Source organism: Vigna angularis, chromosome 2 (assembly GCF_016808095.1).
Source record: "Vigna angularis cultivar LongXiaoDou No.4 chromosome 2, ASM1680809v1, whole genome shotgun sequence".
In the NCBI taxonomy this organism is placed as follows: domain Eukaryota; kingdom Viridiplantae; phylum Streptophyta; class Magnoliopsida; order Fabales; family Fabaceae; genus Vigna; species Vigna angularis.
The window spans coordinates 32603175-32619226 of record NC_068971.1 but is presented as its reverse complement, the minus strand read 5'-3'; the positions used below and the strand labels follow the sequence as shown (position 1 = coordinate 32619226).

The 16052-nt window shown below is 34.5% G+C and overlaps 1 protein-coding gene and 1 non-coding gene across 3 annotated transcripts in view; both read left to right on the top strand.

The window, feature by feature from the left end:
* The window catches only part of LOC108328905 (alpha-mannosidase At3g26720), a 30814-nt gene extending 21244 nt beyond the window's left edge, over positions 1–9570 (top strand). For both annotated transcript variants that reach the window (XM_017562805.2, XM_017562804.2), the window contains 10 exons: positions 1742–1789; positions 1892–2011; positions 2826–2891; positions 6649–6761; positions 6851–6935; positions 8066–8176; positions 8250–8345; positions 8465–8512; positions 8961–9029; positions 9118–9570. In XM_017562805.2, the coding sequence (XP_017418294.1) occupies positions 1742–1789; positions 1892–2011; positions 2826–2891; positions 6649–6761; positions 6851–6935; positions 8066–8176; positions 8250–8345; positions 8465–8512; positions 8961–9029; positions 9118–9369 (1008 nt within the window). In that variant the 3' untranslated portion in view covers positions 9370–9570. The remainder of the gene's footprint in view (positions 1–1741; positions 1790–1891; positions 2012–2825; positions 2892–6648; positions 6762–6850; positions 6936–8065; positions 8177–8249; positions 8346–8464; positions 8513–8960; positions 9030–9117) is intronic.
* Positions 9571–13320: 3750 nt separating this feature from the next.
* On the top strand, positions 13321–13542 carry LOC128195665 (small nucleolar RNA U3). Its single transcript, XR_008247462.1, has one exon. It is a non-coding gene; the product is annotated as a small nucleolar RNA U3 (small nucleolar RNA).
* Positions 13543–16052: the final 2510 nt, after the last annotated feature.

Below are 16052 nucleotides of genomic sequence, written 5' to 3'. Positions count from 1 at the left end.
GTTACCGAGGGTAAATTATCCGGACATGACAAGGAAGAAAACAAGGACTTGTTACCAGTAATATGATCGGTGGCGCCTGAGTCAAGGACCCAAGGTCCGAGGGAGTGAGTTAGACCAACAAAAGGTGTACCTGTACGTGCAACAGATGCAGATGTAGTGGAACCAGAGTGCTGATGATCCTCATACCATCTGAGAAATTCGTTAAAGATTGCAGGTTTATCTACGATATTAGATGAAGTAGGATGGTCTGCAGACGGTGATCGGGGAGGTGGATCAGAATTTGCCATTGCTACAAGTCGAGGAGGACGTCCATGGAGAGCATAACATCTATCAATCTTGTGGCCTAACTTGCCACAATGGTCACATTTTGGACGTCCTTTACTTGGCTTGCGAGACCGACTTCGATCATCACGTTGAGCAGCCATAATAGAGGAATCATCAGTGTGAGGGGATGTCTCAGTGACGGGTTTGCTCGGTATACGCAAAAGAGCAGAACAAGTAGAAGTAAAGTTGGGTATGACAGGAGAACCCAAAATCTGATCACGGACATGAGAAACATCATCAGAGAGTCCGTATAATGCCAACACCATGAAGAACTTTGATCGTTGTTCCAATTCTTCAGCAGGAGTGGAAGCAGGAGGTAATATATCATTAAAGTCATGAAGAAGGGCATGAATTTTACCCAAATATTCTGCCATGGGACCAGGATTGCGCGGACCAATAACAGTTAATAGGTCCTGACAAACACCATAAAGACGCTGAGTGTCATTTGTGTATAACAACTTCGCTCGTGCCCATACTTCTGAACATGTTTCATAGGATCGAAACATTTGTTTCAGTGAGGAGTGAATGGTGGACTTTATAACAATGCATAACTGAGCATCAATTTTCATCCAGCGGGAAGTGTCATCTATGGGAGCAGTAGTCACATTTTGAGTAAGATGATCTAAGTACCCCTGACTCTTCAACCAAAGTTTGATGTCGGACGCCCATGTTGCATAATTTGTGCCATCTAACTTGTCAATGGACAAGTGTACATTCACATAATTGGTATATATTGAGGGATCAGAAGATGAACCACCAATAGAGGTGTTTGTAGACGAGGAAGACGCCATGGAGAGGGAGAAACCCTAAAAATTCAAAGTGCTCCGATTGACGCAATGACCACAGATCCAGAAAGACGGCGAGGAGGCGATCACGGCGGTGCTGATCGGCGGCGGAAAGCTCCGGCGCGTGGAGGCGCGTGGGTGGTCCGTTCGCCGCGATCTTCGTACCACGGTGGTCGCCCGGCCGAGACGATTCCGATGATGTGGTCGCCGGTCGATTCTGGAACTTCGACGACGGCAACGGCGGCGGCGACAACAGCGGCAGTGATGGGTGCCGGAGACCGTGGAGTTGACTGGAACTATTCCTGTGCTCTAGATACCATATGAGAAATAGAGAAGATTGGGAGAAAATATCCCTTGTGTGTTTAGCATACACATAGGGTAGTTTATTTATATTGTAAGATATGGGCCAATGCCCTTAATATAGAATAGTCTAAGCCTAAATAACAAAAACACACATCTTAACATCTAACAATATGAATAATCTTTCATGTGCCCGTTCACACATCACTCCCAATGCCTGCAGCTTCCCCTGTCCCCTCAAATTTCAGTTAAATTAGAAGTTATATCTCTTGTAATTTTCTATTTCCTTACAGCTTAAGCATGGAAGTCTAATTTTTTTTTTGCATATACAGATTACAAGGGTATTCAAGGAAAAAGAGCATGCTGAAATTGAGTTCACAGTAGGTTACTTTTCACGTTATCAAACTGGAAGAGTAAAAATTGTTTCATTTCAATTATCAGAAACATTTGAGTTGTTGCATTTTAATTATATATATATGTAGGTTGGGCCTATACCAGTGGATGATGGCATTGGGAAAGAAATTACTACTCAATTTAAAACGACAATGAAGACCAACAAGACATTCTATACCGATTCTAATGGACGTGACTTCATTAAGAGGGTTTGTTTTGTTTTCTCCCCACCTAGTATTATAAATTATGCATACAAGTGATTATTAGATTATAGTATCAACTCTGCTGGCCTTTGTATTATGATAAACTATTCAAATTTTCTATTTGAGAATTCCAACACTTTTGCAAGTAGAAGATACAATATAATTAATAGGAAAACCCTGAGTTGAACCCATCTTGATAATGGGGATCTCACACATAGGATCCATGATGGGTGGGTGAAATTCGAAGGGACTTCATTTAGGCTTAACACTAATGACATCTGACAAAGTGCTGGCCTACCTGAAAGTGCTTTGCTTTGTCACCTGACGTGTTTATTGTCCTGTTCTAGTTTGGAAACAGGAAATCCTCTTATTTTAAATTGATCTGCGGCATACATTCTCTGAAATTAGATTATTTGGGATTTTTTGAGAGTTGAGTCTGTCTTAAGGGTTGCATCAGTTTCTCTTCATGAAAATTAGGGTTTCATCTGTCAATAACGGTTGCCATGCTCTCCTCTGTTCTCTGATGATTTTGGCTGGAAAGGAATGCTAGAATTTGCAGGAAAGCATGCTAGACAAAATCATGGACAGTGTTTTTTTATTTTTTTCTCAAACTTATTTATAGTGTTATCTTGAACACTTTTTTATCTCATCACTTCTTTATTAGATATGCAGAGTTTGGGAAGCCATGTTACTTGATTCAATCTCTAGTTTTCGATGTTTATTTTTTGTATTATTCTTGAGGGGATGGCTTGTTATCTAGCTTTGTTCCCTGTTTTCTTTAATGTATTTTCTTTTTCAATTAATACAAATTGTTTTGCAGATTCGAGATTTCAGGCAAGATTGGGATCTCCAAGTGAACCAACCCATAGCTGGAAATTATTATCCAGTATGTTTCATTTTATTGAAGACTCACTATCCGCTTTCCAATTTTTAACTTATATTATGTTTGTGTACTGTGGTACTTATAGAAACTTGATCAGAAAACTTAAGGAAGATGAAGTTTACAGAGATAAAAGAGACAACACAGTATCTTCTGGAAACAAATTCAACTCATGACCTTCTGTTAGTACTTTGGGCAGGGGTTGAGACTTTTGTGTGTATAACTTTTTTCTTGAGTGCCACATGGAGTACTGGGTGAAATTTTAGAATGAGGTGGAAGCTCCAGCTGATACGCTGCTGCCCCTAACTTGGCTAGAATTTTGTAAGGACCATAATAGCATGGACTCAACTTCTTGTTCAACTTTTTAGCCAAAACAAAGATCTCATCCTACATGGTTGTAGTTTGAGATACATCCAATTCCCCACCTCTAACTAAACATCTCTAGGATGATGGTCAACATATCTTTTCATTTGATCTTGGGCCTTCAACAGATTCTCTTGTAACCCCTTTAACAATGTGTCTCGTTGGTGAGTAATTTCTTCAACTCAAGAAATAATTGTGGTCCCTCTTAACAAGGCAGGAGGGTCTTGGTCATACAGTGCTCTAAAAGGAGACATTAACAAAGATGTATTATAATTTGTGTTGAACCAAAACTCTACCCAAGGAAAGTTTAAACTCTCTTGGTTTTGTACCTCTAAGAGCCTATTGAAAACCTTGGTTTGTCCATCCATTTGTGGATGATAAGCTGTGCTCACACGAGTTTGAGTTCCTAATGTAAGACCCTAGAAAATTTTTATTTAGTAGAATAATGAAAATGAGTTAAGTTCAAATTATAAATTTAAGAATGAGTAAAATAGCCAACTAGTTATATAGCTCATTTCTATAGAGTACTTGGGTAACATATGGGAGGTATTGGGTTCAACTCCCACCAACAACTTTTTATTTTAGACCTTTTTCAAAAATTTAATTTAGATGTGGAATTGGTGCAGTTACGTGAATGGCAATTGAATTGGGTGAGATTGAGTCAAATTGAATTTATAGGTGCTGAATTCCTTAGAAAAAAGAGCTATTAAAATAAGTATTGGAAGATTAATTAATTTGGGCTAGGAGAAGAGTAGTAAATGTGAAATGAGGCCTGAAGTAGTGATTAGGGTTTTCTTAAGTGCAAAAGCTTTGGGATAGTCTACATATTTTGGGACGGTGCCTTTTATGAGTCTGTAGGGCAAAAGGAAAAGAGAGAAAAATACTGAGTTAGAGAAAAGTGCTAAGTTTTTTGGAGTTAAGCGCAATACAGTTAGCAGAACAGTGAAGTATCAAGAGTTAGAGTGAAGTAACAATTCAGGTGAAGGGATCTGACAATTTTAATTGTTTTAGTTGTTTTAACTGTTTCAACATATTTTAACTTAAACTTGTTTTGTATCTTATTTGTGAAGATGAAACGAGTTTTGGGAGAAAGGAATTTCTTAATTTTTTGTAACTTTTTGTTTCAATTGAGGTTAAGAATTTTAAATCCTGAAGTTTGACTATACATGATGAATAAAGTTTAGTTTCCGTTGTTAAAAGGTTGGTATCGGAGTTAAGTAGTAGCTTTTTGTTAATTATCAATGACATCCTAGATGGGGTTACATTTTTGGTATTAATGCTAGGTTATGATTCTTTTGGAGGATGTTGGGGAGAGAGCTCGTGTGTTTCTGCTATGCATCTTATGTGGACTCTTTTTGTGTGTGATGTACTTGGTTTTCTTATTGGGTATTGTAATTTTATTCAGAGCTCTAAATTCAATAGAAAATTGTCATCCCTCATCTTTTTAATTGACTAAAATAATAGATCTAGCATGAGGACTTACACTTCGGCAAATGATGCCTTTTCCCAACATCTCTATCACCAATTTTTCAATCTGTCTTCTGGTAGTGGGGATATTTGTATGGCTTAATATTTGGTATTTGAGAGTCCGATTTAAAACCAAATCCATGGTCTTGCCTCCTTTGAAGAGATAGAGAGTACTAAGAGCTTTAAAAACATGAGAATATTTGTCAATGACCCTGTGCAACCACTCTACAACCCTGGTACGCCACGTTGTTGTATCTAATATTTGCTTCCATTCCAAAACGTACCCCTCTCCCTCATCTTGCAAAACCCTTCTAATTGTTTTTATAGAAACTGTAGGTTTGATCTATTTAGGTTCGGCTTTCAACAACTTTTTCTCTCAATTAATTTTTAATTGGAGGGTTAAGGTATCAAAATTTTCCTTACAAGAAAATATTTTGCCGTACTGTCAACTCCTTTAACTCTAGTAGTAATCATTTACACATACCTCTACACACATTATTATGGCCATCACCAATGTCAACCGAATATTTTCTGGTAGAAATAAAGCAGTGAGTTGCTCCACAATCAAATAATGCCACCACCTTATGAGCTGACAACTTCTGAGATCTTCTAGTTGAGTCCTGCTATACTGTTCAGTGATAGTTGTTTCCTGCTGCACCTCCTCAGTAATTATTCCTCTGTATCCAACTCTTCCTCATCTTGTTGTCCTTTTAATAGCATCATAATATTGAGTGGCTTGTTATTTAACTCAATGAAAAGTATTACAGAAAGAATAACTCTTGTTCCTCCAGGGTTCAAGATCCTCCCACATTCTTTTCCTTCCTTTTTCTTCTGACCCCAAACTTATTTATACAAACCTCTCTTATTCTTGAACTAACTCTATTGACATGGTTACTTATTCCCAACTATTTGTAATTACATCAAATAGCTCTATTCCCGTTTTCCTTTATTTCTTCTCTCAAACCTTTGTAGTAGGAGGTTGTATCCTATCAGGTACTTTTTTATGAATGGATTCGTTTACTATCTACGGTAAGTTTTCCTTTCCCTGAGTGAATGAATTTTTTTTGCATTTTTTTTTCTTTTCACGTTTTTATTTAAAAGCCAAGCATTGTGTTAAGAGAAATGAAACTTCTGTATTATGAACTGAAAGAATATACATTCACTTATAGACTTTGTTTACAGAGATCTACATTCTACATCAAGCATAGGGCTGGATGGAGATGGTTGCCACCGCACAAGAAGCAGTTGATCTTCTTTTCCCAAACTTGACCATCTAGTTCGACAAGATTTAGTCAATATATTCCTTAGTCAGAAAGCATATATATGGGAGACAACGAATCAAACAGATTATGTGCTTTGATAATATTTTTAATTTGATATCACCACAACAAACAATAATTCTCATTGAGTTTTTCTATGATCTGATGAAACAATATTGTCAACCATTGGAATTGGAGAAGAGAATCATCATTGGGGAAAGGTTGCATTGAGCTAGAGTCCTGCAAATTGGACCTTCTTGATTTGTAGTGGAAGCCATCTAAAAGGTGGACCAAAGAGCCCATGATACCATGTTGAGAGAAAATAAAATTGTTAACTATGAATTGAAAGATTTTACATTCACTCATTGACTTTGTTTACAAATATCTACATTTATAACGGTCCAGTTATAAGTTAGTTGTAGTTTCCTAACCAAAGAAGCTACACTAACTAGAGTAAAGAACAAGTTGTAGTTAATACTAACTAACTAACCAATATACAGAGTTTTACACTCACATTGATCTTTGCTCTCTGCTTCACTTGCAAGACATGCTTTTTTTTTTTATTTCTTAAGCTTGTTGATTTGTTTGAAATAGATATTTCTGCATTATAGACCATCTGCTTTGTTCTTCGAATAGATATTAATAAATATTATGGCTTTTCACTATTCCTTCAGGTTAATTTAGGAATATATATTCAAGATAGTAGTGTGGAATTCTCAGTGTTGGTGGACCGCTCAGTTGGAGGTTCCAGCTTGGAGGATGGCCAAATGGAGGTGATGCTGCATAGGTGGGTTATATTGGCCAAGTTCAATAATGAAATAATGAATAATGATTGACATTTACTCGTTTTTGTGATTTGGTTTTATATTTTGTTAGGAGGTTGATTCATGATGATGCAAGAGGTGTAGGTGAGGTACTCAATGAAACAGTTTGCATTGCTGATAAGTGCGAGGGCTTAACGGTTAAGTAAATCTTTCCAACAATTCGTCTACAACTGCTTGCACAATGATTTCTGTTTGTGTTCATTTGTGAGGGGAAATTTTTGATGCTCTGATAAGGTCTCGATGTATTGACTTTTGTTGTTGAGAGATGCATGTTGTCTTACTAAGTGCAAGCACGTGATTTTATTTAGTTGATCTCTCCATACATACCATTTTTTTGTGTGTGGATCCTGGTCTGCTTGCAATGAACATTTAAGATATTTATAAAATTTGCTCTTGTTGTGAGAGAAATGGATGGAAGAGAGTCTGAAAAGTGGTTGTATGGACTACATATCAGACTCCATCTTATGTAGACTGATGACAATAAATACGAATAATTATAAGGATATTTTAATCCTATATTCATTATATGATAGGCCCATAAAATCATATAATAAATCTGATTTTAACCATATATTTTCCTCTAATTATAAAGAGCCAAATTAAATAAGGAAATAAATAAAAATATAAAAGAAAAATAAACCCTAAGAGATCATCTAAGATACTCTAAAATATTTTAAGATAATATTTGAAGATATTTCTTACAGTTCTAACCATATTCTCTAAATATTTGGCATTGTGTTTCCATTTCCTCACTGCCTGGACTATGGCCATTAGTTCCCATTCATAGACAGACTTTTGTTGGGCTCTGTCCGATGATAAGGCTTGACTCCAAAAAGCGAGAGGCCTCCCCTCTTGTAATAACACAACCCCTAGACCATTGCTAGAAGCATCTGTTTCTAGGGTGAATGATTTTGTAAAATCAGGGACTGCCAAAACTGGTAACTGAGAAATCGCTTTCTTCAATTCATCAAAAGCATTTTGAGCCTATGTTGTCCAATGAAAGCGCTCTTTATATAATAATTGCGTTGTAGAATATACTTGAAGCTTCTAGAGTATTCTAACATATCTAAAAACAAAAAGTTTCATTTTTACAAAATAGATTGTCTATTTTATGGTCTGCAATTCCTTCCCCTAGCTTCTTTATTCCTGCTCATGTTCCTCTCTCTTGAGAAATTTTGTGGTCCTAGTCACTAATCCATTTGAAATTTGGCTCCCATCATATCACCAACTTACAATTTACTAATAGTACAAGTTTGTATGTTTACAGATTCAAGGAAAACTTTACCTTAGAATTGACAATAAAGGTGAAGGTGCCAAGTGGCGTCGCACAGTTGGCCAGGAATTATATTCACCGCTGCTTTTGGCCTTCACAGAACAGGTAAAAAGAAGGGAGACCCCCGAGAAGGTGGTAGCTTAATCATTTGATTAACTGTCTTCCACTCGTTATGCAGGATGGGGATAATTGGTTACATTTTGCTACATCAACATTTTCAGGCATAGATTCTTCCTACAGTTTACCAAACAACGTTGCTCTTTTAACCCTCCAGGTGTGCAAGGAAGATTGGGAACATTGAGAGATAAAATAGAATGAGTTTAAGATTCCCTCTAAGATTTTACATTGTCTTTATCTTTGATAAGTATCTATTGTTTTTATGTACTTCCGCAGGAATTTAAAAATGGAAAAGTACTCGTAAGATTGGCTCACCTTTACGAGGTATAGTAATTTCTTTTACTTATGTACTGATAATAATGAAAGATTTAAACTGTCCCTTACAAAATGATCTTCTAAGGATTGCTTGCAATCTTATATTCTTAACCATGATTGGAATTATTTTCTGACACGTATATGTTTTACTTGCTCTTAACCTATGCTATGAATATGCAAAATGTATACATTTCAATCAAAGTAATGGAAATAATATTTTTTACGTCACTGTTAGGGATCAATAACAGTTGTCAATGCTACCATAGACTAAGCTTAACCACGCAAAGACATTAGTAATCTAGCTATGAATGATTTCTGATATCAATTGGAATCTTTAGGAAGTACGACAACTTTTCCATTATTTTTATTAGTCCTGAGTATCACATATTTTGCTCTGTATTCAAACATCACAACCTATATTCATGAATTGTTGTTTGGTGCCTGTTTACATATAAAGATCGGAGAGGACAATAATTACTCAATAATGGCTAGTGTGGAATTGAAAAAGTTGTTTCCTAACAAGAAGGTAAGAGCGATAACTAACTACTCCAGGTTATGTTTTCAGATATCATGTACCATGTATAGGTTTCCTTTTAACAACTCATCCTTTTCAGATAAATAAAGTAACAGAGATGAGTTTGTCTGCTAATCAAGAAAGAGCTGAAATGGAAAAGAGGAAGTTAAATTGGAAGGTAGAAGGTTCCACTGAAGAACCTGAGGTGGTGAGGGGAGGACCTGTTGATCCTATAAACTTGGTGGTTGAACTTGCTCCAATGGAGATCCGGACATTCTTCATTGACTTTAATCCTCTCCACACAGTTTCTGAAGCTGAAAATCATATGGCAAATTATCGAAGCATCCAATAAAGTAGCATCTACGCATTGTGTCTGGTTGCAATCCGATGATGTTCCATTGGAATGTATGTTTTCTTGTAAATATAAGTAAAACTTTGCGTGGTTTGTGTCTGGTGACTATTAAAACGAGGCTTTTTTTACAAAAAATTATAACCGTTGCTATTGTAAAATCAAATTATTATTATGAAAAGTTTGGATGATAGTTCTATGTCACATTGAATCCATACCTAAGTTCATCCCTTAGAGATAGCAAGTTCCATGAAAAGGATAATCCACATAGCTTTAGCGTACAAGACACAATGGATACTAATAAAAGAGAAACAACCAATAACTTATTGTATGCACGTATTTTCCTCATACACTCCCATTTTTTAAAAATTGCTAAATTTTGTCCTTTTAGTTTTATAACCAATTCAACCTCCTAAATCTCCTTTAATCTTCATTGGTCCCCTGTGATCTCTTGCTTTGGACATTGAATTGCACACTCTAGATTGGATTGTTGAACAATATTACGAAAAAAAAAATTGCTTTACATAATCTAGAAGTCCTTTTTGAATTACATAATGCTTAAAAAAGGTGCTATACAATTCAAAATATGAAGAAATGATTATCCTATAACGAAATTAATATCCTGTGTCTATTTCCTGTGTTTCAATTAGTGTGTTTAATCAAAATAACTATATCTAGACCATTTATTCACTAATATCAATACAAATTCTAACATCCCATTTGTCTTTCATAAACAATTATAGTGGTATCGTCTTATAACAATATAATTTACCACACTCTCAATTCATAGAAAAACTTTGTAACATAAAGATGTTTACATTCTTCTCTAACTGAAATTTTTACAAAACAATATTAAATAAAATTTACATCATAAAATTTACTTCATGTTTCCCTTGACATTCACATGACACATTTTCATATGGAGAACAAATTTTCAATGGTGTAAAAGAACACATTTACAAGCAAGAAAAGTGAAGGAGGAGGTTCCATTGAAATAAAGTGATAAAAATCAAGAAATAACTAAATATCCAAGTCTGTATTATTTAGAATATTATACAATAAAATATTATTAAGTTGATAACTCTACAGCAACAAGGCAACCTCATAGTATTAGACTTCTCTAGAGGATCACTCTCCTCCTAATCGACTCACAACTTCCTACTTTGTACACTCTCCTTTCTCTCTCCTATAACATAATTCTCCATCCTCGGATTCTTGACACGTCATTTCCCATCTTAACTAACTTCTCACTCTTTCATTTCCTAACCCCACTTTCTTTCTTCTGACATAAACATTCCATATTTTGGGCCTAATTGTTTCTTCTATAATTGTTCTTTGCTGAGTAACAGGTTCATGTTCACTTTTCACCTTATGATCCTTATTAGGAGTCCTATCATTACTCTTCCCCTACAACAACAGCCTTGTCCTCAAGGCTGAAAGGAGGAAATTGATTCTATAGTAGCACCTCATCTTCCCAAGTTGTCTCCTCCACTATTCTCCCCTTCCATTTCACTAGCCATTGTTTGATGATGTTACCACCCTCCAGAATCTCCCTTGCTACTAACACTGCCTCAGGCTCTTCCTTATCTTCCTCCTCAAAGACTCAACTATGTTGGTAAAGTTGGTTCTACTGCATGGTTTCCAATAGCCTTTTTCAGTTGGGAAATGTGAAAAATTGGATGTACTTTGGCTTATTTCCAGCAACTGCATAAAAAAGGCCCGTAATACCGAAGTTCCAGCTTTTGATTAATACGTCGAGCAATGGTTAGTTGTCTGTGTGGTCGCAATTTAATAAACACCCACTGTCCTACCTCCAACTGCATGAATCTACCCTTTTTGTCTGCAAATTTCTTCATTTGTTGTTGAGCTTGGAACAAGTGATATTTCAATTGTCGAATATCTTCATCTTTATCAACCAAGTCAACAACTACAGCTTCCACATGTGTTTCTCCCTATGTAAAGCGCACTAATGTAGGTGGTGTTCTCCTATAAACGATTTCGAAAGGAGTCTTTCCTATCTATCCATGAAAAGTAGTATTATACCATAATTTTTCCCAGGGTACCCAATATGATCAATATTTGGATTGTTTCGACATAAAACATCGTAAATAAGCTTCTAAACATCGGTTTACTACTTTCGTTTGACCACCGGTCTCAAGATGATAAGAAGAACTCATTTTCAAAGTTGTTCCCTGTAATCGAAATAATTCCTGCCAGAAGAGGCTCATAAACAAAGGGTCTCGATCACTAACAATCGACTATGGAATGTCATGAAGTCTTACAATTTCCTTAGGAAACAATTAAGCAATCTTCCTTGCAGTGTAAGGATGTTTCATCAAAATAAAGTGGCCATATTTAGACACCCGATCCACCACTATAAATATAGCTTGAAACCCTTTCGATTTTGGTAAACTCGTAGTGAAGTCTAGGGAAATATCTTCCCAAATCCTATCTAGAATAGGCAACTACTAAAGTAATCCTATTGGAGACGTTACTTCATGTTTATGTCGTTGGCACACATCACACGCTTTAACAAATTCTTGAACCGTCTTCTTCATACTATCCAATATAAATTTCCTATGATGCGTTTGTAGGTTCTTAAAAAACCTGAGTGAACCACTGCTAGCAAAGAATGAAACTCAATTAAAATGATAGGAATTACATCTGACTTAGCTGACAATACTAAGCATCCTTTGAAAAATAATACTCCTTGTTACAAACTAAAATCTACAATAGATGAGTCCTCCTGTTGCAACTTCTGCACCACTTGCAACAGATATCGCTTTGATTAGAAATTAATTGCCTTTAGTGTACATAAAATATGTCAGCTTAGCTTCTATGAGTAGCTCACTCTATATTTATTGAGAAGGTAAATAACACAATAAGAAACATTTCATATTTTGCTTAAAATCATTTAGTATCAAATTTATTTTTCAACATATAAGTCGAAATTCAAGATTTGAAACAAGTGACATTTGACTTCGAAGACCCACGTCGAAAACATGAGGATCCCAAATAAATCAAAAACAGCACTCCTCATCTGAAAGTGCATATCTTTAAACAAAATTTGATCGGCGACAGAATCTGTGGTTCCTTGAATGATATAGGCATCAGTTTTCTATAGAAATTTTCATGCAGAATTAATCCGAGTTTGGATCCCCTTTTTTGAAGTTATACCACTAAAGTAACCCCAAAATAAACTACTAATTCATGCATCAATCATTAAAAGTGCTAACTCCTAAAAATGAAAAAGGAAGACTTAGGAAAGAACCAATGTGACTGGTTTGGCCAATATACATTTCATTCTGCAACAATTATAATGTCTAAGTCCCAATGAGTAAACATTAAAATATTAAACAAATACGAAAAAGAGAATCCATAAGCCCTTAGCGACATATAAGGAAGTCTTTCCCGGAACAAATCCATGGCTAGAGAACTGTTTCTGAGGCAAATCCCTGATTCTACAAGCACCTGCAACAAAAGTTTCGACATGTTATGTTTTTGCAAAAGCACATGATTCCTATTCACACATTTATTCCATGAATTTCGTTGAGAGCTACGCAACTATGAATTGAGATTGTTTTAAGAACAGTAAGGTTAATTATTAGTCATGAATCATTATCCTTAAACAAGAAAGTGCATACTTTCACATATCAGCAATTGACTTGAGGGTATGTAAGATATATGATGATTGGAAACATTAGAAATGTTTGAGTGATTTGAATGCTTCATAAACTGATAATTTTAAGGCTTTTATATGATATTTAGAGACATGATGGCATGTAGTTTCCAGAGCAGTTATCAATAAAATATTTCAGTTATATGATGGCACACACACATCACTGCACCCAAACAATGCGGGATATTTGTCGTATTGGAAGGCCCGCTTGTCCCACATCGAGAACCTTTCAAAAATTATAACAGTTTATATACTTCAGAGAAATAACCATGGTCACGACCTTACTTGAACAGGATCTGTTCTATAGGCTTGTACTTCTGTATCCTTAAGTTCTAAGGAGACAGGAACTGAAATCTGGTGGATGAACAATGACTCTGTGATCAGAGCGTGATTAACGGCTAGATGATCTTCTCTTCGGATTAGTGAAATCTCCAGCTGCAGAGGATCGTTCCTTGTCAGCAATGGCTTAGGATGGTCACAGAGTTGTCTGACAGATTCTCTCTTGTTTTAATTTTAAGCATCGATTTTGCATTACATAGTCTAGAAGTCTTTTCTGAATTATATAATGCCCAAAAACACAAGTGGACTAAACAATTAACCTTTAAAATATGAATAAATGAATATCCTATGTCTACTTCCTCTGTTTCAATTTATGTCTTTAAAAAACATTTATTATTGATAATATTAAGGTTTAATTAAGAAAAATATTCAATTTTTTTATTTGATATAAGTTTCAATATTGTTTAAAATCAAAAATTAACTTTTAATTTTTTTTCGCTCAATGACACTTTTATTAAATTGACGTTAGTAAGTGTCACGTATTACTGAACTTTTATTTATTTTTTAATCTCTTATCTCCTTCCTCTTTCTCCCCACACTATCCTTTAGACTCCTTTTACGTCTGATTCCCCCATATCATGATAAAGAGGTGAAGGGTTCAAAACTCACTGATTATGGTTGGGTATTGTCCACGCTAGCTACAATCTTTCTTTCATAGTTAGCTACCGTTTCATAACCTCATCAATCTAAAACTAAACAAAACACAGAAACACAAATTATAAGATAGAAAAAATTGTTTCAAAGATAAATTACAAACAATTAAATAAGCCATCACAAAGAAAAAAGGTGGATAGTTGATATTTACGCAAAAATTGGTGAACACAAATTGCTAATCATTCTTTGTCTGTTTGTGTTACAGAATCTCTCATTGATTAACAATAACTTAGTTTTTACGATTTCATTGAGCACACAACCCTATCCATCCCTTACTTGATTTATAATATTTTGTTAATTGATAAATATATCTACTTTATCTTCATAAATCAAGTCTAAATATTAATAGGTTTCTTGCTCAAATTATTCAAGTATAATATTAACGGTCCGCTGGATGATCGGTTGGTTATTGTTTTCTGTACCTTATAATTGTTAACTACACTATAATATTATAATTTATGGAACTTTTTGGTTTCAACTCTATATTTTGAACATAAATTCTTTTCGTTGTGATTTTAACGCTTAGAAACACCAATTTATAAAAAAAACTCAAAACTCAAGTGTATAATCTCAAACAAAGATAATGCATGATGAAATCATTCAATTAATGTAATTAAATTTGCAAATTGCCTAAACTAAGATATGAATGCAATTACATTTTATTCACACATCAACCATGCTTTGTACTTCTATGCTTATGTTTTAAGTAGTTTCTGATAACTTACTTGGTTGTTTATGGTATTTCAATGCATGATCAATGGTGTTTTATGTTGGTATGAAATGTAAAAGTGAATGAATATGTATATGGTGTATATGAGAATGAAAATGATGTATATGAATATTGTGATGAGTAGTTTGTGAATGAACTAAATGGTATTAATGGATGTAATTTCATGATCCTCGTGGAGGGGTTACATGGTAGTGTCTTGTAGTGTTGTTTGTATGAATGACTGGAGTTAATCCAACGGTTTATCCTGAAGCTCTCAATAACCCAAATCTCAGGTAGAGATTGATTGTTATGTGGTGAAAAGTAGTAGGAAGTCCTAGTCTATGTTCACCGATTAAGGATATAGGTGTTGACGGACTAACCTTGTGGATGACATAGGTTGGTGTTTGTATTTGGATTTAAATGGGTATTGTTGAAGGCCATCACAAGTGCATGAATCATGGTAGCTCGACATTCATACTGTATTTGGATGGTCAAGTCTAAGTCTGTGACATGTTTAGGATGAATGTTTATCTTATGCGTGTAATATAATGTATGATGGAACTTTCTTTGAATAAAATGAATTGTTTATCTACTAGCTTACCCTTGCATTTATGTTGTATGTCTTTTTATATGTTTTCTCTTTTGCGATGATCACTTAAATGGTGTAAGTTTAGGAAGAACATCTTTCAGGAGATTCAACGTTTGGTTGAGAGAAAAGCAACATAATAGATAATCTTTGATCCATCAATGATAGGATTTCTTGTTCTAGTAACTTCAAATTCCTTGTAAGTTCTCATCTATATGTTTTATTTTTATAGTTTTATATTACTAATTTGGAATGTTAATAATAATTTTTAGGAAGAAAAACTCAATTATTTAAAATCTATTAACATTTTAAAATAATCAAATATATCATTAAAATAATTACAACTTTTAAACTATTTTCTAAACAGCATGATAATAAATTTCTTTGCACTTCTTGATGAAACAATATAATATTTTCTTAATTTTTTTTAACATGTTATTAAAATAAATAAAAAATCTAAATGTTCTAAATCATGATTTATAAAGCAATTAAAATGAGTTTGATCCGACAGGTTAGTTCTATAAATTTATAAAATGAACATGGTTAAATAAAACAAAATGTATGACATCAATAATAATTATATCTAAAAGTATAAAAATAGTTTTATTTCATGAAAAATATATGTGATAAGTTATGCATCAAATCACTATATTAAACTTAAAATTATTTTAATTAATATAAATTAAATTTTAAAATTGTTTTAAAGTAGACCAATGTAA